Source organism: Microtus pennsylvanicus, chromosome 5 (assembly GCF_037038515.1).
Source record: "Microtus pennsylvanicus isolate mMicPen1 chromosome 5, mMicPen1.hap1, whole genome shotgun sequence".
NCBI classification, from domain to species: Eukaryota; Metazoa; Chordata; class Mammalia; order Rodentia; family Cricetidae; genus Microtus; species Microtus pennsylvanicus.
This window is the reverse complement of record NC_134583.1, coordinates 44,777,077-44,800,135: the sequence shown is the minus strand read 5'-3', so window position 1 is coordinate 44,800,135 and position 23,059 is coordinate 44,777,077. Positions and strand designations below refer to the sequence as shown.

Below are 23,059 nucleotides of genomic sequence, written 5' to 3'. Positions count from 1 at the left end.
GGAGAGCTGAACACATAATAAAGCATCTGAATTCAGATCATGAGTGTCAGTGATCTTCAACACAGAAGGGAAAGCTGTCTATACAGAACCCTGGGGAGCATGCCACTTTAAGATGCCAGGTGAGAGACTATGGATAAAGTAGTGAGTACAGAACTATCCAATCAAGTAGGAGGAATAACCGGAGCCTGGAGAGGGGTCTTTAGGAAAGACATCCATAGTTGATTATATTAAATGTCTGAGATGTTTAGGTAATAATAGCACAACAAATAGAATGAGGAAGCTATCCCTAAAGTGAAGAAATGGAGGTCTGTCCACATGGTATTGCTGACCACAGGCTCAGCTCCTTACTGAATGTAAGACTCCCTTTATACCAGCAAGCACAGATGCAGCAAGTCTTCTCAAAATGAAATCTAAGCAAAAGAAAACACCACTTAGAATTCATATGCAAAAGAGACTTAATTATGAGGGCCACTTGCAAGTATGAGACTTGGCTGGGCATATTCTTATCAAACTTGGGATGCTATTTCTAGCTTAATTTCCCTAATACAGCACCATTCTCCATTAAAAAAGCAGTGCCCATCTGTTTTCTGAGGAAATTGTTGGATTTCATCTCTGACCGTTTACTTTCCAGAGAGTTTGTAAAATAAAATTTAATCACAGCAATCACTTCTGAATCTCATCTAAAACTGATGCAGATGGATATTTTGATCTGTGAAGTGTGTAAAGACTAGAGAAATCAGTCAGCAGGCCCCTGAAATATTTCATAACTAATATCATAAAAAGGAAATTTAGAATTTGAGTCTTGTTTCTGTAATTTTCCTTAATGCTCTTTCTCCATCAGAACCCGGACTCAAAGGGGATTTTAAATGAGTTATAGGAAAATTAAGAGTAAAATGCAAGTATATGCTCTCATGCACAGAATGAAGACTTCTCAATATAATATCCACCAAAAATAACAGCAGGGAATATGATGGCTGGTGGACAGGAGAAGAACCAGATATCTAGAGTTCATTGTTCATAGTATCAATGCTTATGGACAGGAACACCAGATGCGTGTTGTGTGTTTAACTATAGAAACATGGAAAGAGATGTAAGATGGAAAGAGAGGAGATATATGTTTTAAAAACTTGAGAAGATTTAAATATGTCCAGAACTTTTTTTCTAAATTAAATATATTGCTGTTAATGAAGATAGTGACAGTGGAATCATTTTATAATTTGTGATTTACTTTCTATTGGTACTTAATTACCAATTTAATGAAAGCAGATTTAATTTTTGCCATTAGCACAAAATATATTTTAGAATTAAGCATGTGACTGAAAAACATATGCATTATTGTCCTGAATAAACAGTAAATGATCAGTACTGAACAACATCTGTAAAGCAGTCACAGTATAATTTGCTTTGGCATACTGATGAAAATTGAACTTCTTATTATCACACTCAATAGTCCCTGTGAAAATATCTATGTACATTGATAATTGCAAAACTAAAAAATTCACTATGAAATTAGGCTATATGTTATTACGAATGAGTACGTAGAATCTTCAATTATAGAAACATTTTGAATTATATAGAAATATTTGTGTCTTATTTTCCATGGTAAGCGATTTTAGAAACCATGTTTATATTAAGGAATGATATGATACTTGTCACAGCACTTCTTAAAATTGGTGATGAGGAGATGACAATAAGAAAGTCCAAGTCTGTCATAAACTATTTTGTAAATCCATTGTAAAATGCAAGTAAAAAAGAATTGGTCTAAAAGCAAGAATATATCCTAAAGGAGAGGCAAGCTCATAAGGGAAAAAAAGGATAACTATATTAACATGAATAAAAATATTTAAATTTGTGTCTTTTTAGTTTTTGCACTTAAATCAGCAAACAACTTATAAAAAGGTAAAAAAAAAACAATGGCAACTCTCAGATTTGGTGCTTGGGTTTCCTGCTTAGTTGGTAAAATTTTGACTGTTATGCCTAAAATACTGATTTAAATCCCAACTCCATAAAAGTTCTATAATTCTATGAACAACCAATCATCTGATTTATCATTTATTAATTATCACCAGGATTGTAGAAGCTACACAGAATAGTGCACTACTTTCATTAGTGTGCATTTTAATTATTGAGTGGGAATGTAGTGATTGATAAGTTCTGAGTTCTTCATTTTAAAATGTCATTGTATCAGTGTTATGACTTGAGTTAACTAAAAATGTTTTTTTTTCCTTTAGTAATTTATCACACCTGGAGAAGTTGGTCAACAAAAGAATTAGTCTTTATTAGGTTCAACTTAAGCAATAGGAAATGTCATAAAATCTTTTTTACACAAAATAATAAGGGAAATTCATGACTTCATGAGGATGAGTTCAAGGGAATGCATATTCAATGGACAGAACTTATAGAGACAGGGTTCAGCATCTGTTCTAAGACAAGACATCTTACAGGAGAGGTATGCTTCCTGTCAACAGCACCATCTCTGTCTTCTTCACCTTTCTGGTTACTGGCATCCCCGGACTGGAGGCTCTGTACATCTGGATATCCATACCATTCTGTGCCATGTTTCTCATTACCATGGTGGGCAACATGACGATCATAATTGCTATCTGGCGGGAACAGACTCTCCATGTTCCTATGTATCTTTTCTTGGCCATGTTAGCTGACTCGGATCTGGGTCTCTCTCTCTCTACCTTCCCCAGTTTGTTGAGGATCTTCTTGCTTGCTGCTAGAGAGATGACCCCCTCTGCTTGTTTCACCCAAATGTTCTTTATTCACACTTTCCAAGTCCTTGAATCAGCTGTCATTCTGGCCATGGCCTTTGACAGATATGTGGCCATTTCATACCCACTTCACTATCACTCCATTCTCACAAACACTGTGATTGCCAGAATAGGATTGGCTATTGTTGTCCGAACCCTAACTGTGTTGCTGCCTCTCCCCATCCTCTTGAGGAGGCTGCACTTTTGTAGCTCCAATGTACTTTCTCATTCCTACTGTTTGCATCCTGACATCATAAAGCTCTCCTGCTCCGATACTAGGGTCAACAGTATCTTTGGGCTGTTTGTAGTGATCTCCACCATGGGACTTGACTTTATCCTCATCCTCCTCTCCTATGTGTTGATTCTGAGAACAGTGCTGAGGATGGCTTCCCACAGTGGCCGCCTCAAGGCTCTCAACACCTGCATCTCTCATCTATGTGCTGTGGTCCTCTTCTTCACACCCATGATTTGTCTGTCCATGCTGCACCGTTTTGGCCCGAGGCTTCCTTCACATGTCTATGTAACTCTGGCCAACATGCACTTCCTAAGTCCTCCTGTGATGAACCCCATTGTCTATGTGGTAAAAACCAAGCAGATCCGAGATAAAATTAAGAAGCTCTTCATTATAAAAACAACAAAAAAAGCTCATGTCACATCTATAACATAAATTATGAAAATTTATGAATTTTAAACATGCCTGCCTACACCAGGTCTCTGTACATTTTATGGCTGTTAGTTTGGAATTTCTGTGGGACTCTTAACTGTGGGAACAGGTATATCTCTAACTTTTTGGCCTTCTTTTGGGACTCTTTTCCTCCTATTGGATTGCCTTGTCTTATTGTATTTTGTTTTCCCCTCTTTGACTGTCATCTTTTGGAAGCCTGATCTTTTCTGAAGGGCAAACAGAAGGGGACTGAATCTGGGGGAGAAAGGTAATAAAGGGGAGCTCGGAGGAGTGGGAGAGAAACAGTGGCTGCAACCTTTCCTATTCAATTGTTGTGTTTTTACTGAACTTTATACTGATATGAAAACCAGTAAATATAAAGTCAAGCTATATTTCATTCAAATTACACAAAAGTTTAACTTTTTTATACCCTATTCTTTTCTAACCACTTATTTCAATATACCATCCAGCTGTTTAAAGACAACATGTAAATACCTTTATATAATTCCTTATGAAATAATGTGAATTTAATGTTCTCAGAACTTTTCCAATAGTTTTTAAACTTTATTAATTGTGTGTATGTGTGTATGTGCATGCTCCAGTGTGTAGGTGCTCATGAAGGCCAGAAGAGGATGTCAGATCCGGGGTTCCTTAGAGCTGGAGTTACAGATGGTTTTTAGTTACTTGATATAGGTACTGGGAACTGAACTTGGGTCTTCTACAAGAGCAATCCTTAACTGCTGAGCAATCTCTCTAGACCATGTTCTAGTAAATTTGCTTCATGAACATGACATTGATTGTTCACTCTTGTTTTCTAGAGGGTAAACTCTTAATCTTCCTGTCATTTTGTTCAGCATTTAAATACAACTGACTGTTTGTCTCATAGAAATTTAGAATACTTAGAATATAGCAACAGCCTGGTCTTCATTGCCTTGTCTTAGTTCTTTACACTAGTAAGTTGTACAAACTAATATAGAAAAATAAGTTGAACTAGGAAGATGAGAAAGAGATAAGGACCTTTGAAATTGAATCAGATAAAATAAAGCTTGGATAATTAATTATTGTAAGTTCACTGATAACTAACACATTTCAGAAAATGGTAGAGTATCTCAAGTGATATTGAAGCAAATAAAGATAACAGAAAACTATTTGCTAAGTTATTAATAAAGTCAAATGATTGGCTATGTGAGTCTTATACATGAGTAGAAATATCAGTAAAGTGTAAGTATGCACTAGAGTCAGAATTTTTAAAGTTAATAGTTTAAAAGTATATACATATATATTGCATCCTTTGAAAGTATATATATGTATTATATATGTAATATATATTATACATTCCAAGATAGACCTACAAATATAATGGCACAAATAACGTTTATTGATTATCCAACCTGTACCTCTCTTATTTAATTTTTATGTGTATATAATTAGCATATTTTCACCACTACATTCAGAACATTCCAAGGTCAGGAACTAATCATATTTTAAACATATCAAATGGAAATATTTCCAACACATACCTAATGGGGATATGATATTTTCTTAAAGATGACAAGATACCTCTAGTAACAGAGTTTCTGCAATGGATCTATTCTATTCTATAAGTTCTTGGTTATCATTAGATCCATGCAAATATCCTTTGACAGACTCTAAGACTCAATCTGAGTAATATCAAGAAAGTTACTGAGTAATAATGCTATCATCTTCCTAGAACAGCCTCTCAGGATGAATCACATCAACAGCACATGGGAAGGAAGATGAAAATTGCTGCATACTTATGTAATCAAGTATGGGGTTTGCAATGCTGATCATATAACAGATTGTGTACCTTTGTGGCTAGCTCCTGAAAGAACTCTGGGCTCCAAAATACAGACACATTGTACAGACAGAACTATCTCTCATGTTTTTTGGGGGGTTGTGGCTCAAATGACTAATGGAAGAAAGAAGAAATAAACAACTGAGTCGGGCTGTGCTTTTGTGCTTTGCCTGTGTTCTTTTCCTTCTGATAGTGCGTCACATCCTTTGGGTGTTAAGTCTTATCCGTGAGTACATTTTCATATTGCATCCTATGACTCCTTCTATAGGTCCAATGAATTACTGTGCATACTCTCAGATCACGTGGGTTTTATTCCTAATGTGGCCTCTGTCTCAACTGCACAGTAGCCGTACTGCAACATTTGCACACTTATATTCCATTTTCTTGACTTCACAGAAACACTCTAAATTAAATCGACTTCTAAATTAGTTTGATCTCCCTTCTTCTTTAAAATAACCCCTAGAAAATGAGAAGAGCACGGTTTGAAAATATAAGGGGACAAAAAGGGAGAAAATCACTGAAAAGCATGCCTAATGTTCTTCATGGAATAAATTTAGACTAGACTTCTTTTATTGATATCTTTGGGTTGAACATAGCACTAAAGATATTCTCCTCCAGCTCCAACACGCATATAACTTAAGAGTTTTTGTTTTCTGGAACAGAAAAAAATAAGAACACTTTGTTTGAAATGTGTAGGTGATTTTTCTGTCTGGAGGTACTGATATTCAGCAAGATAGTGCTAGATTCAACATAGGCCCATAGTGGGACTTGCGTGGGACTAGCATGGCTTTAGACTGAGAACAGATGAAAAGAAAACTGAACTACAGCAAGTTGTACGTTCTTAGTGTTACTCTGGACAGTTCACAAGATCAACACTCATTAACACTTGTGGGGATGGGAATTGGCTGTGGGCCTCCTGGGAAAACATGAATTGGAGCTTTATAAGCCTAAGGTGGCATTGCACTTAAGACAGGGAGCCTCTTGAGGCCCTGTAGAGCTAGTGGCTGTGTCCTGGAGTCAGGTGAGTGACAGAAACACTTGGATCTAGGTTAGATCAAATAATGTCATATGGTACCTGGGATGGAAGGCAGAGGCTGTGCCGCATAACAGATTAAAACTGTGAAGATCTTTGAGGCAGAAAGGACACTTGTTGGAGGTGCTCAGTTCTACTAATTGATGCATATGATAGTAATTTTAGAGAGTAAATTAGATCTCTGACCCCTCTTTCCTCACTTGTAAGTCATTCACCTGTTTCTCTTAGAGTTTAAGATCTAATATAAATCAAGTTGAACTTATGTTTGCTGGATACTGGAATTGATAAGAAATTTTTATCATAGAACAAAGAAAGAAATTAGGAAGGAAAACAAGAAATGTGCCTTCCAATTGTCACAGAGCTTTGTAATAGAGATATTCAACTCGCCACCAAGAGGTTGTCACAATGATTGGAAGGCTTTATCTTGCATGTAACAGATGAAGGGGATGCTTGCAGTGTTTTTCTTATAACATTCCTTTGGGAAAATACAGTAATTCTGCATCTTCTCTCTAAAGATCTATGCCTTTCAGCGCAATGAACATCACCTGTTGGTATATAAGCAGCACAAAAACTCAAGCTTCATTAAATTGGCTTTTATATAACAAGTTAAGATTCTTAAAAGGTAGTAAATACTCCTTAAATACCAGACACCATTCAATAAAGGTCCAGCTCTCATTTTTTAGGTATTTGAGAGTCATGATGAAAAGGTATATTTATCAAGGTTTGCATACAAACTCTTGTTTCCATTTATTGTCAGTTTTCTTTATTTCTCTTATTTAATAAGCCCTCTGTTGTTAGCACTTAAACCTGAACTAACTTCAGCATTCTGTAATGTGTAACTTTTCTCTATGTATAGATCATGGCTATGAAGGACACATTCCTTTAAAACTTGGAAATAAAAAATAATGTTGGTTTAACTCAGTATACCAAAAATCACGTTAAAATGCCTTCTCAAAATTAATATCTGGACACTAAAATCTTAATTAATGGCTCAGAACATTTTTCTACATGAACAAAAGCCTTTACAGGAATGTAGAATTCTGTAACTATTTAAATGTCACACTTTCATTAATTTCCTCTCAAAGCATTTAGTTTTACTTTCCTGATAAAGGATATCACAAAGTCAATTTATCCAATGTTGTATTATTGACTTTGAAAGGTAAAATGTACTTCCCCTCTTTTGTATTTGGCACATGTCAAATAAGGACTATAGCCTTTCATTGCTCAATCTGTGATTGGAAATATTCTTGTCAAAAGTTCATGTAAGAGGAATGCTTTCCTCATCTTCTCCCACACAAAATTAAGAAATACTGTGAACAGATAGGCAAACAGACATGCAACCTGGGAACTATATAGTGAGGTTGCATGTCTGTTTGCCTATCTGTTTGCTCAGAATTATGGCTAGGTCTCCAAAGAACATTTGTCTCTTAAAACCTGGCTAAAACAATCCTCACAAGTCAGGCCTATTATCTTAAATACTTTATTCTGTCCAAGGATGGCTTTTCATAAGCCCTTATCACCCTCTAGAATTGAGCCATATCTTAATGTAATGAACATGACCTTATATTGAAGAAATTCACCACTAACCATTCTGGTTACAGTTCTTTTCCATGGTTCTTTTCCGAATTTTCTATCATAGGTGTTTGGCTGACACTTTGTCCCTCTGCATTTATCTGTCCATTCTTATATAACACTTTGGGAAGCTTTTTATATAGAGATACCATGGGTTTGCAGTGTAATCAGTTCCTCATGCAGTTTAATATCTGTCCCTAGGTTGACTCATGAGTATGGGCTGAATCTATACTCTGCAACTAAGCTCATGGGTTTGAGAGCATTGAGTTCTCTTTCCTAATATCTGTTAGAAGGTGAAGACAGAACATAGACATCCCTGTATACCTAGGATCCCGTCTGTTGGGTGTTTGCCACATTGACACTTAACTGTGGAGCTGTTCTATGGAACTTTGATTTCTAGCAAGTCATATTTGTCTATCTTATTATGCTTCAGGAAAATGTTAGGCAAATAAGTTAAATTGGATGTTAAAATCCACTCGGGCTACTAATTTTTAAGTGTTTTGGTTTTAATGGGTATAATTGCAAGTTTTTCACATTTGCAAAAATTCCAGTCTATTGGCAAACAATTTTAAATGGGATAAGATGTGATTTTCTCTGTTTTTGGAAGCATTCTGTGGTTAGCACACCACAGATAACCTTTGTCAGAGACATATCAAGAAAAGCATTCTCTTTGTTTCCATCTCTTCTTCTGCCATCAATATTTAGAGTTTTCTCAGTACATCTTAGATGATTCTTAGGAACTACCTCCCCTCAGCCTCTCCAGAGGTGTAGTCATACAAACTAGTCCTGTTCTTTTCCCAGTAGGATAAGTCAGCTACAACTTTTATTTTTTTATGCTTCTTCTGTCATTTGTCCTATATTTGTTATCAAACTTGTCTAGTGTTTATTTTATATACTACTTCAAATAGGGACATCATTATTTAACCTTCATAGAAATGCTACTCTGGGCATCCCTGAGGTCAACAGCTGACGTGTGGATTGCTGGTTACACAGATGACTTTTCTTGCAATATGGCACACCTCTAGGATCAAATGATAGATAAAAGTTAGAATATCACAATTGCCCTGTTATTCAAACATGCTGCATAATGTAGCTCTCAAGAACATTTCAAAGTCTCCATTTTTAAGGAAAATTACTTAAGATGTTCAGTAGAGAAAATAACATTTAATGTATGATTTTGATATTTGATTAAGTTTGAATCAAATTGTATCCCACATCCTCAGATTCCAGGTTATTCTCCTCTTTGATAAGTGTCCTTGACAGAACTTGGAATCTGTGAGCCTGGAAGAAAGGGTAAAAATTACTACTTGATACATTTAATCTATCTAAATCAGTGCCTTCTTGGTCTAGTTTACACATGCTCTGTATTGATAGCAAATTATTAGACCTTCAAATGTAGAAAATATATATTGCCTTCTATTATTATCAATATTTACAAGAGAGAAAGAGCTTTGATTTTTGATTCCACCAAAATACATTTTTAAAAAATATGAATATTTTTTAGTTTTTTTTATATCTTTGTTTCATATATTCACACCAGCTATCCTAAACTTCAGTGAATACCATGGATAATGACCGAGGAAGTATTTAAATCAAGTCAACGAGCAAAAGAAGTCAAAATTTTTCAAATGTATTTTTGATCTTGTTTTTATTCATATTGCCTTGGGGCCAGTTCAGAACAAAAGTTTTAGCTGATAATATAATTTAGTATTAATTGCTTATAATTTATACTTCACACAGTCATTCAGCACAATTGTCCATATCTTGCTTCCATTAGAAACACGCCTGTATTCTGCTACTAGAAATAAAGTATCTCATGTGTTTGGACCCTATGTCTTAAACACGGGTTTGTCCTTAAATTTCAAATGTTGAAAAACCTTCAAGGTGAAAAGAGAGGTTTCTTCATGTTAATGATCCCAATGTGCTGCTTAAAATAAAACAGTTGTTAAGTGAGTCTGCTATGGAAGAACTAACCAGGCCCCACCCTGCTTAGCTTCTCAGATCAGAGGAGATCAGGCGTGTTCAGATATACATGGATCTAATCTACATGGGAAATAGAAAAATATAAGATCTCTTGAGTAAATTGGGAGCATGGGGACCATGGGAAAGGGTTGAAAGGAAGGGAAGAGGAAGGGAGGGGAGTGGAGAAAAATGTAGAGCTCAATAAAATCAATAGGAAAAAAAGAAGTGAGTCTGCCTTGTTTCAGAGTAGAAATTGCTGAGAGAATGGGATTCAGTGGTGTGCGCATCGCTACTCTGCAGTCAGACAGCAATGCCACTGAAGACAGCTTGCAAGGACAGTGCTGAGAATAAACAGGACTTTGCTTCCGTTACAGTTTTCCAGGGCAACGTTATTCCAGAGTTATGGCTGTTTCTAAACATAGCAATGCCAGCAGCTTCTTTTTTATATTGATGGATCTTCCTGGATTGGAGGCTTCTCATTATTGGACAGCAATTCCCATCTGTTTAATTTACGTTCTTTCTGTGCTGGGCAACATGACCATAATGCACACTGTCAAGTCTGTGTCCAGCCTCCACACACCTATGTACCTCTTCCTTTCCATGCTCTCAATGGCCGATCTGGGCCTCTCAGCTTCCACATTGCCTTCAATGGCAGCTGTTTTTCTCCTCGGCCAGAGAATGATAGGAACTGCAACCTGTTTCATGCAGCTCTTCTTCATCCACACGTTTTCAGTCATTGAGTCAGCTGTGCTCTTGGCCATGGCTTTTGACCGCTGTGTGGCCATCAGAGAACCTTTGCGCTATGCTACCATCCTTACAACAAGACGTATTGGAGCCATTGGATTGGCAGTGGTGGTCCGCAGTGCTGCGCTTCATCTGCCTTTGCCTGTGCTCCTGGGAAGGCTGACATTCCCGCCTGTCAGTGCTCTGTCTCATTCTTACTGTGTTCATCCTGATGTTCTAAGACTGTCCTGTTCCAGTACAGTCGTCAACAGTGGCTTTGGGCTCTTTGTCATGCTCTCTACGCTGGGGATGGATGCTGTGCTCATTCTTCTTTCCTACGTGCTGATTTTGAAGACAGTCTTGAGCATTGCTTCTAATGCCGAACGGTTGAAAGCCTTCAACACCTGCATTTCCCACATCTGTGCTGTCCTTCTGTTTTATACCCCACTCGTGAGTCTGTCCATGATCCATCGCTTTGGGAAAAAGAAACTACCAGCTCTGGTATATATGCTTCTCTCTTATCTCCACTTTCTTATGCCTCCAGTTCTCAACCCAATTGTCTACAGTGTCAAAACCAAAGAGATTCGGGTTCGCATTTTAAAGATGCTACATCTCAAGAAACACTGAAATTTCATTGTACAATTCCTCAATCCTAGGTAAAGGCTGACCGAGGACAACCCAACAATACAGCAGCGTGTCGCTTTGCCAGATCATCAGTCAACTAAGTTTTCAGACATATCAACAGGAATACAGTGTGAATTCCTCCATACATCAAAACCACAACTGATCCATGGGAAAAATCATAATTCTTACTATTTTTTAAAGCCTTATTACCAGAGAATCTGTTGTGTTTCAAGAATATTTATACACTGACGTGCAAAAAAGGACAAATTGAGAGAGTTGAGGTTTGCAAAGTCAAAAGTCTTTTCCTGATAAAATCCTAGATTTCTGAAAATTTGAGCTCAAAAGGGCCTCATGTAGTTGTACCTTCAGAAATAGTGGTAAACATGTCCAATCACACTATATCTTGCTTTTGATGATATAATAATTATACAGAGGACATGACCTATGAAAAATGTAACTGAATAAATGTCCCAAAGTATGCTATGGATATTTAAAGAAATAAAATTATTAATTCTTGAGTTATATTGTCCCATCCTTACAATCGATAAAAAAGGTTTGCTTTTTTTTTATTTTGCCCTAGTTTCTTTTACTACGTAGATGTAGTTGTATATTATTTTCTTCTATTTTTGAACAATATTATATTTTACTTTATGGATACATAACTTAATGACATAAGTAAATTCTTCATTGTGAATATTTAGTATTATATCATTAAGTTTACATTAGCATAGATTAACAGACATCATGTATAATATTGTCTAACCTAAGAACATTTCCTTAATGATGAAAAATATTTAATTGTTAGATTTATGAGTTTCAGAATTCATGTTTTTTTTCATGCAGCTTTAAAAATATGTTATCTTATGCCATGTGGTGGTGGTGCACACCTTTAATCCCAGCATTCACTCTGGAGGCAGAGACAGGAGGAACTCTGTGAGTTCAAGGTCATCCTGGTCTACAGAGCAATTTCCAGGACAGGCTTCAAAGATACAGAGAAATCCTGTCTCAGAAAAAAAATTATGTATTTTCAAATGCAATTTTTTGCAGCAGCTTCCTATTCTTTTGCAGCTTATTTTTCATCAGGCCATCACTCATAGTTTTGAAACAGTAGATCTATATTTTTATCAGATATAAATTTACCAACTCAAGTAAAATGTACAATTCTTTCATGCTTTAGCTTGTAGTTCCCAAATACAATGAGATTGACTTCTGATAATGAGGTAATGTATGGTTTTATTGCTAGTTTTATATTTTTAACTTTGAACCTTACTGGACATAGCATTATCATCCAGATATCTGAGTTATTCAAAAAGATATCTGCACTCTAATCTTAGTGTTTTTCATTGTTGCAAGAAATGTAGTCTCCATTGCATTTGTTCCATACTCGTTTCTCACAGTGACACTCTCTGTTGAGAATCATTGTAATGTAGGTGGGTATTCTGTCTATGTGTTACTTTCATTGGTCAAATAAAGAGACTGTCTTGGCCTTTGATAGGACAGCAGCTTAGATAGGCAGAGTAGACAGAACAAAATGCTGGGAGAAAGAAGCAGAGTCAGGCAGACGCCATGCTTCTCCTACCCAAGATGGACAGTGGTTAGAATCTTCCCAGTAAGCCACCACTTCGTGGTGGTACACAGATTATTAGAAATGGTTTAAACAAGATGTGAGAGTTAGCCAATACAAGGCTAAAACTAATGGGCCAGGCAGTGTTTAAATGAATACAGTTTCCGTGTTGTTATTTCCAGGGCTAAGCTAGCCGTGCAGGAGCCAGAAGGGACAAAAGGCAGGCCTGCTGGCCTCACTACTCTACATTGCATCTTTGCCATGAATTTTCAGGTTAGAACTTGGTATGGACTCTAGTGGACATCTAAGGAATTTCTTTCGACATGCTTTTCTGCAATTTCTTCCTACCCAGTTGTTGCTCTAAAATGAGAACTCTATTCCTTTGTTCTAGTGCATTGCTGCTGTTAAAAATATCATATTTCTATTTCTTTTTTAAAAAGTTTATACATATATACAACATATATGGAACATATCCACACCCACTCTCCTTTGCTCTAATTCCCCACAGATCCCCCCAACTTCATGTTTTTAAATTGGTTTAATTTTAATATTTTTATTATTAAAAGTTTAATATTATGTATTTTGATTATATTTTCCTTTCCCAACTCCTCCCAGATTCTCTCCATCTCCATACCTTTCAAACTTCATAATCTCTCTCCTCTCTCTCTCTCTCTGTCTCTCTCTGTCTCTCCCTCTCTCTGTGTGTGTGTCTCTCTCTGTCTCTCTGTCTCTGTCTCTCTGTCTCTCTCTCTCTCTCTCTCACACACACACACTCCTGTGGGGGGGGGCAAATAATACACATCATTTGGCCAACTATTCTCAGGCATAGAGACTTTCCTCGGAGTGTGGTTGATATACCCAGTATCTCTTCATTATCCCTTTCCAATAAGGTATCAATTACAAACAGCTTCTTGGTTAGGGTTGCGACTTTGTTTCCACTTCCCTTTTTCAGTGCTGGCATTTTTGACTGCTTTGAACTTGTGCCAGTCTTATGTGCACATCTCACACCCCTCGTCAGAGAAGATTCTTCTTGTAGTAGATGATCATTAGCACAGAGACACACAATTGGACAATGTGTAAATGTGAGAAGCAAGGACACATTCATCCCTAAAAGGGATGTCATCATCAAACCTAATAGCTAATAGGTGATGAATGACAGCAAGCAGACAGTGTCTTCCAGACACAATAGGGTTGATACACATATGAACTCATAGAAACCTTGACAGAATACATGTAAATTTTTAACCCATTATCGTTCAACTGATATTGCCAGTACACACAGTGGTATGTGCTCACAAACTAGGAAGTGAACAAGCTATTAGTGGTTACTCCAGCAAAGAAAATTGATCCTCCTACCTTAGTACCATTAGCTGTTAATATCCCCTTAGCTAAAGATAGGGCCTTAGGAGACCCTAGCCACTATATGCTGGAATTAAAAAAAATTATATTTATTTAATTTTATGCTGTTTGTATGTTTTGACTACATGTGTATATATTCACCATGTGCATGCCTGAAAGGAAGCAGACTCAAATATGGAGTTCTGAAGGGTTGTGAGCTGCCATCTGAGTGCTGGGAATGGAAGGCACGTCCTCTACATGAGCAAGTACTCTTAGCCACTGAGATAATTTTATCTCTACAATATTGTTATCTTAAACTGGCTTGGTCTTGTGCACATGTTGGACAGGCAACTATATCTGTTATTGAGTTTATGAGCTCAATAGTTGAGAGCAGCATGAACCCATGCAAATAAATTAAATATTTCGAAGGCAGTATAACATCATGACTATTTAGAAAAAAGAGTAGCACTGCTTTCCTCCCTAGGGTCTAAGATCTTCCAATTCATGGGTGGTGACCATGTTTGCAGGTCCTTTCTGTGGAGAAGTCCTCAAATCCAATCAAGAAATCCATTGTTACCCCATGAAAAGTCTTTATACTGCCTCTGCAGTGATGTCATAAATTTCTGTCGTGGAGTGGCCAAATAAGTAAACCTGTGACTAAGATTGAGATTTTTGTTCTTTTTTTCTTATACTTACCTTGTGAAACATATTATTTAGAAAAGTTTTATTGGGGTAACACAATTAGTTATCTTGCTTTGGGTTTAGTAATTTTCTACTTTCTGTCCAAATTCAAAGCTAAATCTTCAAATTTAGACAACGTTTCATTTTCTGGAACTTTTATTACTTATACAATGTGCAAAGGTAGAAAATTCCTTTGTTGTTTAAATTTAATAATAATAATTAGCTGTCTAATGAATCATTTAAAATATTTAGAAAGTGATTTCCAAACATAGTTGCATTATGTATTCCAATATTTTTAGTAAATAATAGAATCATAGCTATTGATTTAGAATTGTAAGCTTCCTAAGTTTTTAAATAGAAAATGCCATTTTCTCCTCAATGCAATTTTCTTAGTGTCTTTTACTATTCCAGTGAAGCCCTTGGAGTGGCTCAGAGGCTAAAATAAAATATGCAACTATGCAAAAGTTCTGTGTTGAATTCCAAACACAGTTTCACCTCAGATGATTGCTGTAACCAAATATACATCTCTATAAAAATAAAAAGGCTCAAAAATTGAGTCACCGAAAAAAAAAATGGAAACAAACAGAGATAAATTTTAGTTCATGTTTTGACGAGACAAGTTTTAGTTATTCTTTAAGGAGTCTCCAACAGCAATAAAAACTCAGATTGTTGAAGAATCACATGGCTAACAATCGCAATACTGTCTCATTGGCACACGTAAGACTTGTTTTTAATGGCAAAGTTAAAGTAATTCGTTGCTACCAGGCCCATGGTCCCTGTTGTGCTCCTCAGGGTATAACCTGGACATTGACTAATTTGCTGTAGAATTATTCTTCACTGAGCACTCCTTGCCACTGGGATCCTGAGGAAGAGACGAGTTCTCTGTCCTTGTTTCCTTGTGGATGAGTAAATAATGTGGGTTTTGAAAAATAAAAGGGCCAAATTTGAATTAAGAATATGAAGTAAAACCATTGACTGGTAACAGTAAATAAAAGGAGCTTTTCACTTCTTTGTTTCATGGAGCTAATGGGTAGGTTTTTACTGAGTTTTTCAAATGTCATTTTGTAGCAAATAAAGTCAATTAAATGCAAAGCTGTCAGATAGATTGATAACTCACTAGCAATAATTCCTCATCTTAAATGAATTATAATGTTCATGGTTGTGAAGACCCAGAAGTCTTAATATGTGTACCCCTGTAGATATTAACTAAAATTGGGGGGAAGTCTATGTATACCTCCTAAGGTCTGAACTAAAACTGGGGAGGTTTTTTGGAACAGAATTATCATGTAGAGTTGCTGATTTGGAAAGTAGTTTAATTTCTTTTTTTTCTTCTAAGGTGAAAGGTAAAAGAACTATGATCTGAATGAATAAATCCGTGCTGATCCCTGTTAACTGCAGCTCTTTCCATATCCTTGAATAATCATCTTTGAAAGACACATTGTATTCTTTAAGGTGAGAACATAGGAGAAAATAAGACAAATATTAACAGTTATTGTCTAATTTCTAACACTACAGAATGCAACAGACTATTCATTCTACTTTTTAAATTTATGCACACAAAGATATATTCATTCTATAAGAAGTAATACAAAACCAATTTCTCTTTGCATAAAGATAAAATCTATATGGTATAAAATATGCAAATGTATATTAATATATAATACACATGAAAATATTTTGAACAAGAAAATTTTGCTTGTATAATTTTCTTATTATAGTTTGAAGGGGAAGATTTACTGTTCTAATTGTAAAGTTGCCAATGTTGGAAATTCCAGCATGATTTTCTGGTTTTGCTATCCCTATCCTACTTGGGATAATTAAAACTCTTTTAGCCAGCCAGATGCAAAATTTCTCCAAAGGAGTAATCCCATACTACCTTCTTGACATTTTTAGAGAACTATCTCATGACTCACTGCTATTTTTATCAATCTTCAAATTTCTCCTCTTATCTTTGTGTTGAAACCAACACCAGAAACAGATGGTCCAAATTCTCAACAATATTCCTCTGCTTATCATTAAATCCTTTCCCTCCACAAAGTGTAAAAGTAATTAAAGCACAAGAAAAATGAGTATATACAATCACAAATTCTTTTCTAGGCAGCATCTGAGCTTAATATATACAGAAACAGAAAAATATTCTGGTGCCAGTTTATTTTCACATTCCATTTCTTTCTGAAAGGTAATAAAACCAAATTGTACTTATGCATATGTAACTGTGATTTAGAGGTAAGAGGAGACCCTTTCAGCTTATTAAAAAAAAAAAAAACTCTTTCTCTCCAATTTAAAGAAACTCGGCAGGCTGAATATGAGAATTATTCCATTATAGAAGTGTCCGAATGCCCAGTTTATTCTGGTAAATGCCCCCAAATATTCATGCCTTATTTCACATTCTTGTTAGCTTCCAATACCCTAGCAGATTATCTCAGTGAAAATTTGATTCTTTTCATGGTAAATGCTTGGGAAACTCTTGGCACAATTATTTATTATAATCACAATTCAGTTGCTTAATTATTAATATTAATGATGTCTAGTTTATACGTAAATGTGTTTTCTGGAACCACCTGCACTCTGTAGTATGGATCACACTTTCTGTGTCAGCGGGTGTTCCGATTTCTCTCCCAGATCTGTGTCAGTGGGACTTTGACAAGCGCCATCAGCTGTCTACACTCTCATCCTACACCTAATGATGGTGGCAGCTCAATCTTACAATACAACACTGTTGCACTGTTGAAACCAAGGGCAGGGCTTCAGTCTGGGAAAACACTGCCTAACTGGGGATTGAGAAACCTATAATGATGCATGATTTACAGGTTGCCATTTATATTAAAGCTACCAGTCCTGCATCTCCATTTCTAGAGCAAACAGACACACGTTTAGTACACTAGAGAGCTGGCACTTACTCTGCTGGGTGACATGAAGTGTTCTATAGGGACTGAATTGGCTTCAGTGAACTGAGTCCTCTCACCGTGACTGGTTCTTCCAAGTTCTCCAATTCTTAATCTAGTATGATACGTTTTTCTCTTTCCCCTTTGTTTTATTTTCTCCACATATTAGAATAATATTGGTTGTGGTGCTTCTTTGACCTTTATGTGAACAGGTTAGAGCTCTAAACTATGCATCTAAATCAGTACCTGACATAGCTTCTCTACTGCATGAATTCACATCTAATTGAGGGACAAGGGGGCAAGTTATAAGTGGAAAACAATTTAAGAAAAAGAACAATAACACTAAAAGAATTCGTAAGAATTTAAGCCTAATATGCACAAAACCACATGCACACATGTTGGCGGGTGGTGCATAGAATTAACCAGACTAGCTTTATTATAAAATATTCAGCTTTAATAAGGATAAGAAAAGGGGACTTACAAAGCCAGAGTTCCCACAAAGCTCAGGAAAAACAAAGAGAGGGCGGGGAGCACACCCTCAAGATTTATAAGTAAATATTGGCCTAAGGGGAATGTGCCCTACAAACAAGATGATTGACTGGGGTTTCCCCTTCACATGCACACACACAAAATTAAACAATAAAAATAAATACTTAAAAATAGTAGGTTTCGTGACTATTATAGTATATCCATTAGAATTTGGCATTCAGCTACTTATATTTCTAGTCTAGGATCCTCCTTTGACAGACCAAAAGATGAAATTATAGATCCAATTCTTTTTTCTTTCTTTTTTTATAAATGGAAAACAGATTCTTCTCTCATACAATACACCCTGACCACAGTTCCCCCTCTCCCCAGTCCTCTCCACTTCCTCCACACCTTTCTTCTACCCAGACACACTACCTCTGTTTCCTCCTCAGAAAAAAAAAAGAGAACTCCAAGAGGTGACATCCAAACAGGACAAAACAAGTTAAAAGGCCCCATATAGAAGCTGGACAAGGCAACCCAAGAGGAGGGAACGAGTCCCAAGAGTAGGCAAGAGTCAGAGATACACCCATTCCCACTGTTAGGCGTCCCACAGAAACCCCAAGCTAACAAACAACCAAAATATACATGCAGAGGTGTAGACCCACGAAGGCCCCTGCTTGCTGCTCTGTGAGTCCATGTGAGCCCCACTAACTGATATGGTGAGCCAACTTCCCTCGGTGTCCACTATCCCCTCTGACTCCTCCAATCTTCGCTCCCTCTCTTCTGGGTCCCCAATCTCTGAGGTGAGGGACCCAGTGAAGACCTCCAACACAAGATTCTGTCCACATAATGTCTGTCAGTCTTGGCACCTGCTTCCATCTACTGCCAGAGGAAAACATTCTGTTGACTACTAAACAAGGCACAAACTTAGGAGTATAATCCATATTATTAGAAAGCATTTCACTAGGTTTTATTTCATGACTTTCTTTTTGATTTCTTCTCTTCCTCTTTTTTCTTGTTTTTTTTTTTTTTTTTGCCAGTCATGTTTGATTCTAGCCTAAGATTCTGGACTATATAGCCAGTTTTCTGGCCATCCAGGCAGTACAGACCCTAAGCTCCTCTTGGGACTGACTTTCAAGTGATGCCAAATATTGGTTGGCCACACCCACAAGTTCTGAGGCACCATTGTGCTAGCACATCATGGTGGCAGGACAGACTGTAGGTGGAGGGTTTTGTGGCTAGTTGGGTGTCCAGGTTTCTCTTTTCTTAGCCTGCAGAGTACCTTCTCTGGCCAAAGAGACTAGGGCACAGGGATGAAGGCTCCAAGGAGACACAAACTCAACTCTCTACGTGCAATGAGCTCTGTGGTAGTTTTTCTAGACAATGGGGCCCTACGTTGGTTTTCAGAAAGCGGCCTTCTGTCCTAGCATCAGCGTAGGTTGTTAGGGATCTCCGGAGGACCTCCGCAGCCAACAACTTAGCTGGAGTGTAACCCAGTCTCCCAACTTGAAGCCTTGCTTGGCTACAAATCATGGCCAGTGCAGACTCTGTATCCTCTGTTACTAGGAGTCCTCACTAAAATTACCCTCATAGATTCCAGGAAGTTTCCATGCCACTAGATTTTCAAACACTCAAATGCCATCAATTCCAGCCACCCCTCCATGTACTCTCTCCCTCCATCACTCGCCCAACACACCTTATCCTTCCTGCCCCAAGATAGGGTTGGGAGATTTCTCATTGCTGTAGAGTGCTTGTTGTTCTTGCAGAAGACCAGGGTTTGATTCTTAACACATATAAGATAGATTATACCCATTTTTCAGAGGACCCAGTGCCCTCTTCTGACCTTTGCAGGCACCAGAAACACACATGGTATACATGCATACAGGCATGCAAATTATTTATGCAAATAAAATACAAGAAAATAGATCTAAAAATAATGTGAATCATGCATATGAAATTGTTCACAAAGTACATTAAGTGAAAGACATGGGTAGTGAATTCTATCAGTATATTTTCATATGTGAAAGAAAAATGGCAAAATTTATCATAATTATCATTTTTGAAAAGTAGAGGAATGTGAAGAAATTAACAGAAAGGAGGCCTTGAATTCTAGACCAGGTGTGATATAATAGCTAGGTTAGAAGGTAGCTTGAACGCAATAATTGTAGTACATACTTGGAACCAACGTTCTTTAGCTCCTTTCTAAGGACATATGCCAAATTCCAATTTAAGTATTGAATATATTTGCATTATGCAGTCTTAATACGTACAAAAACTTTCTTCTAACAATTAAACAAATTCATCTTCTTAAAGGACTCCCTAATTATGAACTAAAAGAAATGGTAAGATAAATTAGAAGTCTTGGTAGTGAAAGCAACATTTTGAAGAGGCTCCATTAGATCCCAGCTCTCAGAAGTTTTAACAACAACACTCTGGACTCAGGTCCTGGGATTACATTGATTTTGGAGTCTTCTCTGGCAGTTGCCATGGCCCACTCCAACCATTCCAGCCCCTCCTTCTTTCTGACTGGCCTCCCGGGCATTGAGGCTGTGTATGTCTGGATCTCCATTCCCCTTTGCATCGTGTACATTGCCTCTCTTTCAGGGAATGGCTTGGTCCTGTGGGTTGTAAAGTCAGAGCCCTCCCTGCACCAGCCTATGTACTACTTTCTATCCATGCTAGCAGTGATGGACCTGGGCCTGTCTGCTTCCACACTGCCCACCATGCTCACAATCTACATGATGGGTGTCAGGGAGGTTACATTAGACATGTGCCTTTCCCAGCTTTTCTTCATTCATACTTTCTCCGTCATGGAGTCCTCTGTGCTGCTGACCATGGCCTTTGATCGTGTTGTGGCCATCAGCAGTCCTCTGCGCTATGGCACCATACTCACCAACCCTCGGATTGCCAGCTTGGGCCTGGCCATTGTGGTTCGCAGCATTGGTCTCCACATTCCTGCCCCCATCATGCTGAAAAAGCTGCCTTACTGCCAGAAGCGCCAGCTTTCGCACTCTTACTGCCTGCATCCAGATGTTATGAAGCTGGCTTGTGCTGACACCCAAATCAACAGTGTCTATGGCCTGTTCGTGGTTCTCTCCACCCTGGGTGTGGACTCTGTGCTCATTGTTCTCTCCTATGGACTGATCCTCCACACAGTGTTGTCAATTGCCTCCAAGACTGAGCGCCTCAAAGCCCTCAACACCTGTGTCTCCCACATCTGTTCTGTTCTGCTCTTCTACACACCTATGATTGGCCTGTCCATGATCCACCGATTTGGAAAGTGGGCTTCCCCATGCAGTCGTGTGTTGCTCTCTTATCTCCACTTTCTCATTCCTCCAGTGCTCAATCCAGTTGTTTATACCATAAAGACTAAGCAGATTCGACTGAGGATTCTGCGCATCTTCCGGTCTGGTGGAGCAAGCATTGGAGATACCCAGGGTCACTAAATCTACTCCCATGGGTATAAAAATATGGAGCTACAGTTTGCATTTTGTGTATTAATTATGACTGATATGATAGACTTTATTGTAGCAGAATATTTACTGAATAAAATTTATTTTTTACTAGAGTTCAAGAGAAATAAATGGCAAGCAGAATACTTCTCAGGTTTATAATTTTTGATAGAAAAACATTTTGAAAATAAATAATTAGGTGTAATCTTTCTGGCACAATTATTTGTCCCTTCAATGTACATCCCTTCCTATAAACACTTTATTTTAATATATTAGGCATTTGTTTAATATTTGCTTAATAATGATTGAATGGATAACTAATGTGCTGAAAGAGACCTTTTGTAAGTGTACAACAATTTAAGATTGAATGCTAGGTGACCACAAGTCAAACTTTAAACATTTTTAGGGCTTTACTATTTTTTCTATTGTTCAATAGAAATTTCAAAGATAATATAGCTACTCTTTTAAACTTTTTTATCACAGAGAAAAAAAACCAATTTTTTAATGATATAAAGTAGAAACAATTTCAATCAAGTCTTCTTAGAGGTAAGCTTATGTTTAAAGGATCTCAGTAGTCGCTGGGTGGTAGTGGTGCATGCCTTTAATCCCATGATTCTGGAGGCAGAGGCAGGTGGATCTCTGTGGGTTTGAGGTCAGCCTAGTCTACAGAACTAGTGCCAGAACTGGCTTCAAAGCCACAGAGAAACCTTGTCTCAACAAAAACAAAAAAAGAAAAAGAAAAAAGAAAAGAATATCAAGTATCTCAGCAATCCTCAACATAATAAATTGAGCAGTAGCTAGCTTGTCAGTCAAATACAGAGAGCCGTTCCAGTACTAATACAATGAGGTGCCCATTTCACTGTGTTTACTTCACTTTCTGAATTTCTCATTTATATCCGATTATGAAAAGAACTTAAAGGAAATTCAAGGTAGAGCCTAAGCAGCAAACTGATGATCAGCAGAGAGCAGAGAAAAACAAAATGTCATGCTAAAGAAAATTATAGAGCTAGAAAATTATCAGAAGAAAGAGGACTGAATATCCTTTTGGCATTTGTTCATGACCTGAAATATCAGTAGATATGCAAAAATATATGTTTTATAGTTGCAGGTGATAATGATAAAATAGTCTAAGAATGCATTTTACTTATATTCCATTGCTTAAATAGAGCATGTTTGTTCATTACATCAAGTAATTTTCCTATATAAAAAGGCATTATATGCTATGTCACTGCAGCAAAAATTGAATTATGCATTTTGATCAATTAAATTTTCATCTTTTTGATTTAATAACAGAATAATATGGGATATACTATGATGGTTAAATATATATACGGATTGACTCATGATCAAAGAAGATAACACTTTATCTTAAACAGTTATCTTTTTCTTGGAGAAAGCATTCAAAAATATTCTCTCGTAGCTTTTTGTTTGAAATACACAGCTCACTGTTGTTGACTAGACTTACCCCTGTGTAACGAGACATCTGAAATATACCCTTGTCCAACTGTAACACTGATGTCA

General features: G+C 37.1%; 3 protein-coding genes across 3 annotated transcripts; all 3 read left to right on the top strand.

The window, feature by feature from the left end:
* The first annotated feature begins 2,451 nt into the window (after nucleotides 1–2,451).
* Nucleotides 2,452–3,423, top strand: LOC142850804 (olfactory receptor 51G2-like). The gene has a single exon (XM_075974711.1). It carries the CDS (start codon nucleotides 2,452–2,454, stop codon nucleotides 3,421–3,423), a length of 972 nt encoding a protein of 323 aa, XP_075830826.1.
* A 6,782-nt stretch (nucleotides 3,424–10,205) lies between these two features.
* LOC142850803 (olfactory receptor 51G2-like) lies at nucleotides 10,206–11,153 on the top strand. Its single transcript, XM_075974710.1, has one exon. The coding sequence runs from the start codon at nucleotides 10,206–10,208 to the stop codon at nucleotides 11,151–11,153; it is 948 nt and encodes a 315-aa protein (XP_075830825.1).
* A 9,413-nt stretch (nucleotides 11,154–20,566) lies between these two features.
* Nucleotides 20,567–21,532, top strand: LOC142850802 (olfactory receptor 51G2-like). The gene has a single exon (XM_075974709.1). The coding sequence runs from the start codon at nucleotides 20,573–20,575 to the stop codon at nucleotides 21,530–21,532; it is 960 nt and encodes a 319-aa protein (XP_075830824.1). The 5' UTR covers nucleotides 20,567–20,572.
* The last annotated feature ends 1,527 nt before the right edge of the window (nucleotides 21,533–23,059 follow it).

Bases quoted from the DNA above. Each gene is read 5' to 3' on its own strand.
- LOC142850804 (XM_075974711.1), top strand. From the start codon at position 2,452: ATGCTTCCTGTCAACAGCACCATCTCTGTCTTCTTCACCTTTCTGGTT.
- LOC142850803 (XM_075974710.1), top strand. From the start codon at position 10,206: ATGGCTGTTTCTAAACATAGCAATGCCAGCAGCTTCTTTTTTATATTG.
- LOC142850802 (XM_075974709.1), top strand. From the start codon at position 20,573: ATGGCCCACTCCAACCATTCCAGCCCCTCCTTCTTTCTGACTGGCCTC.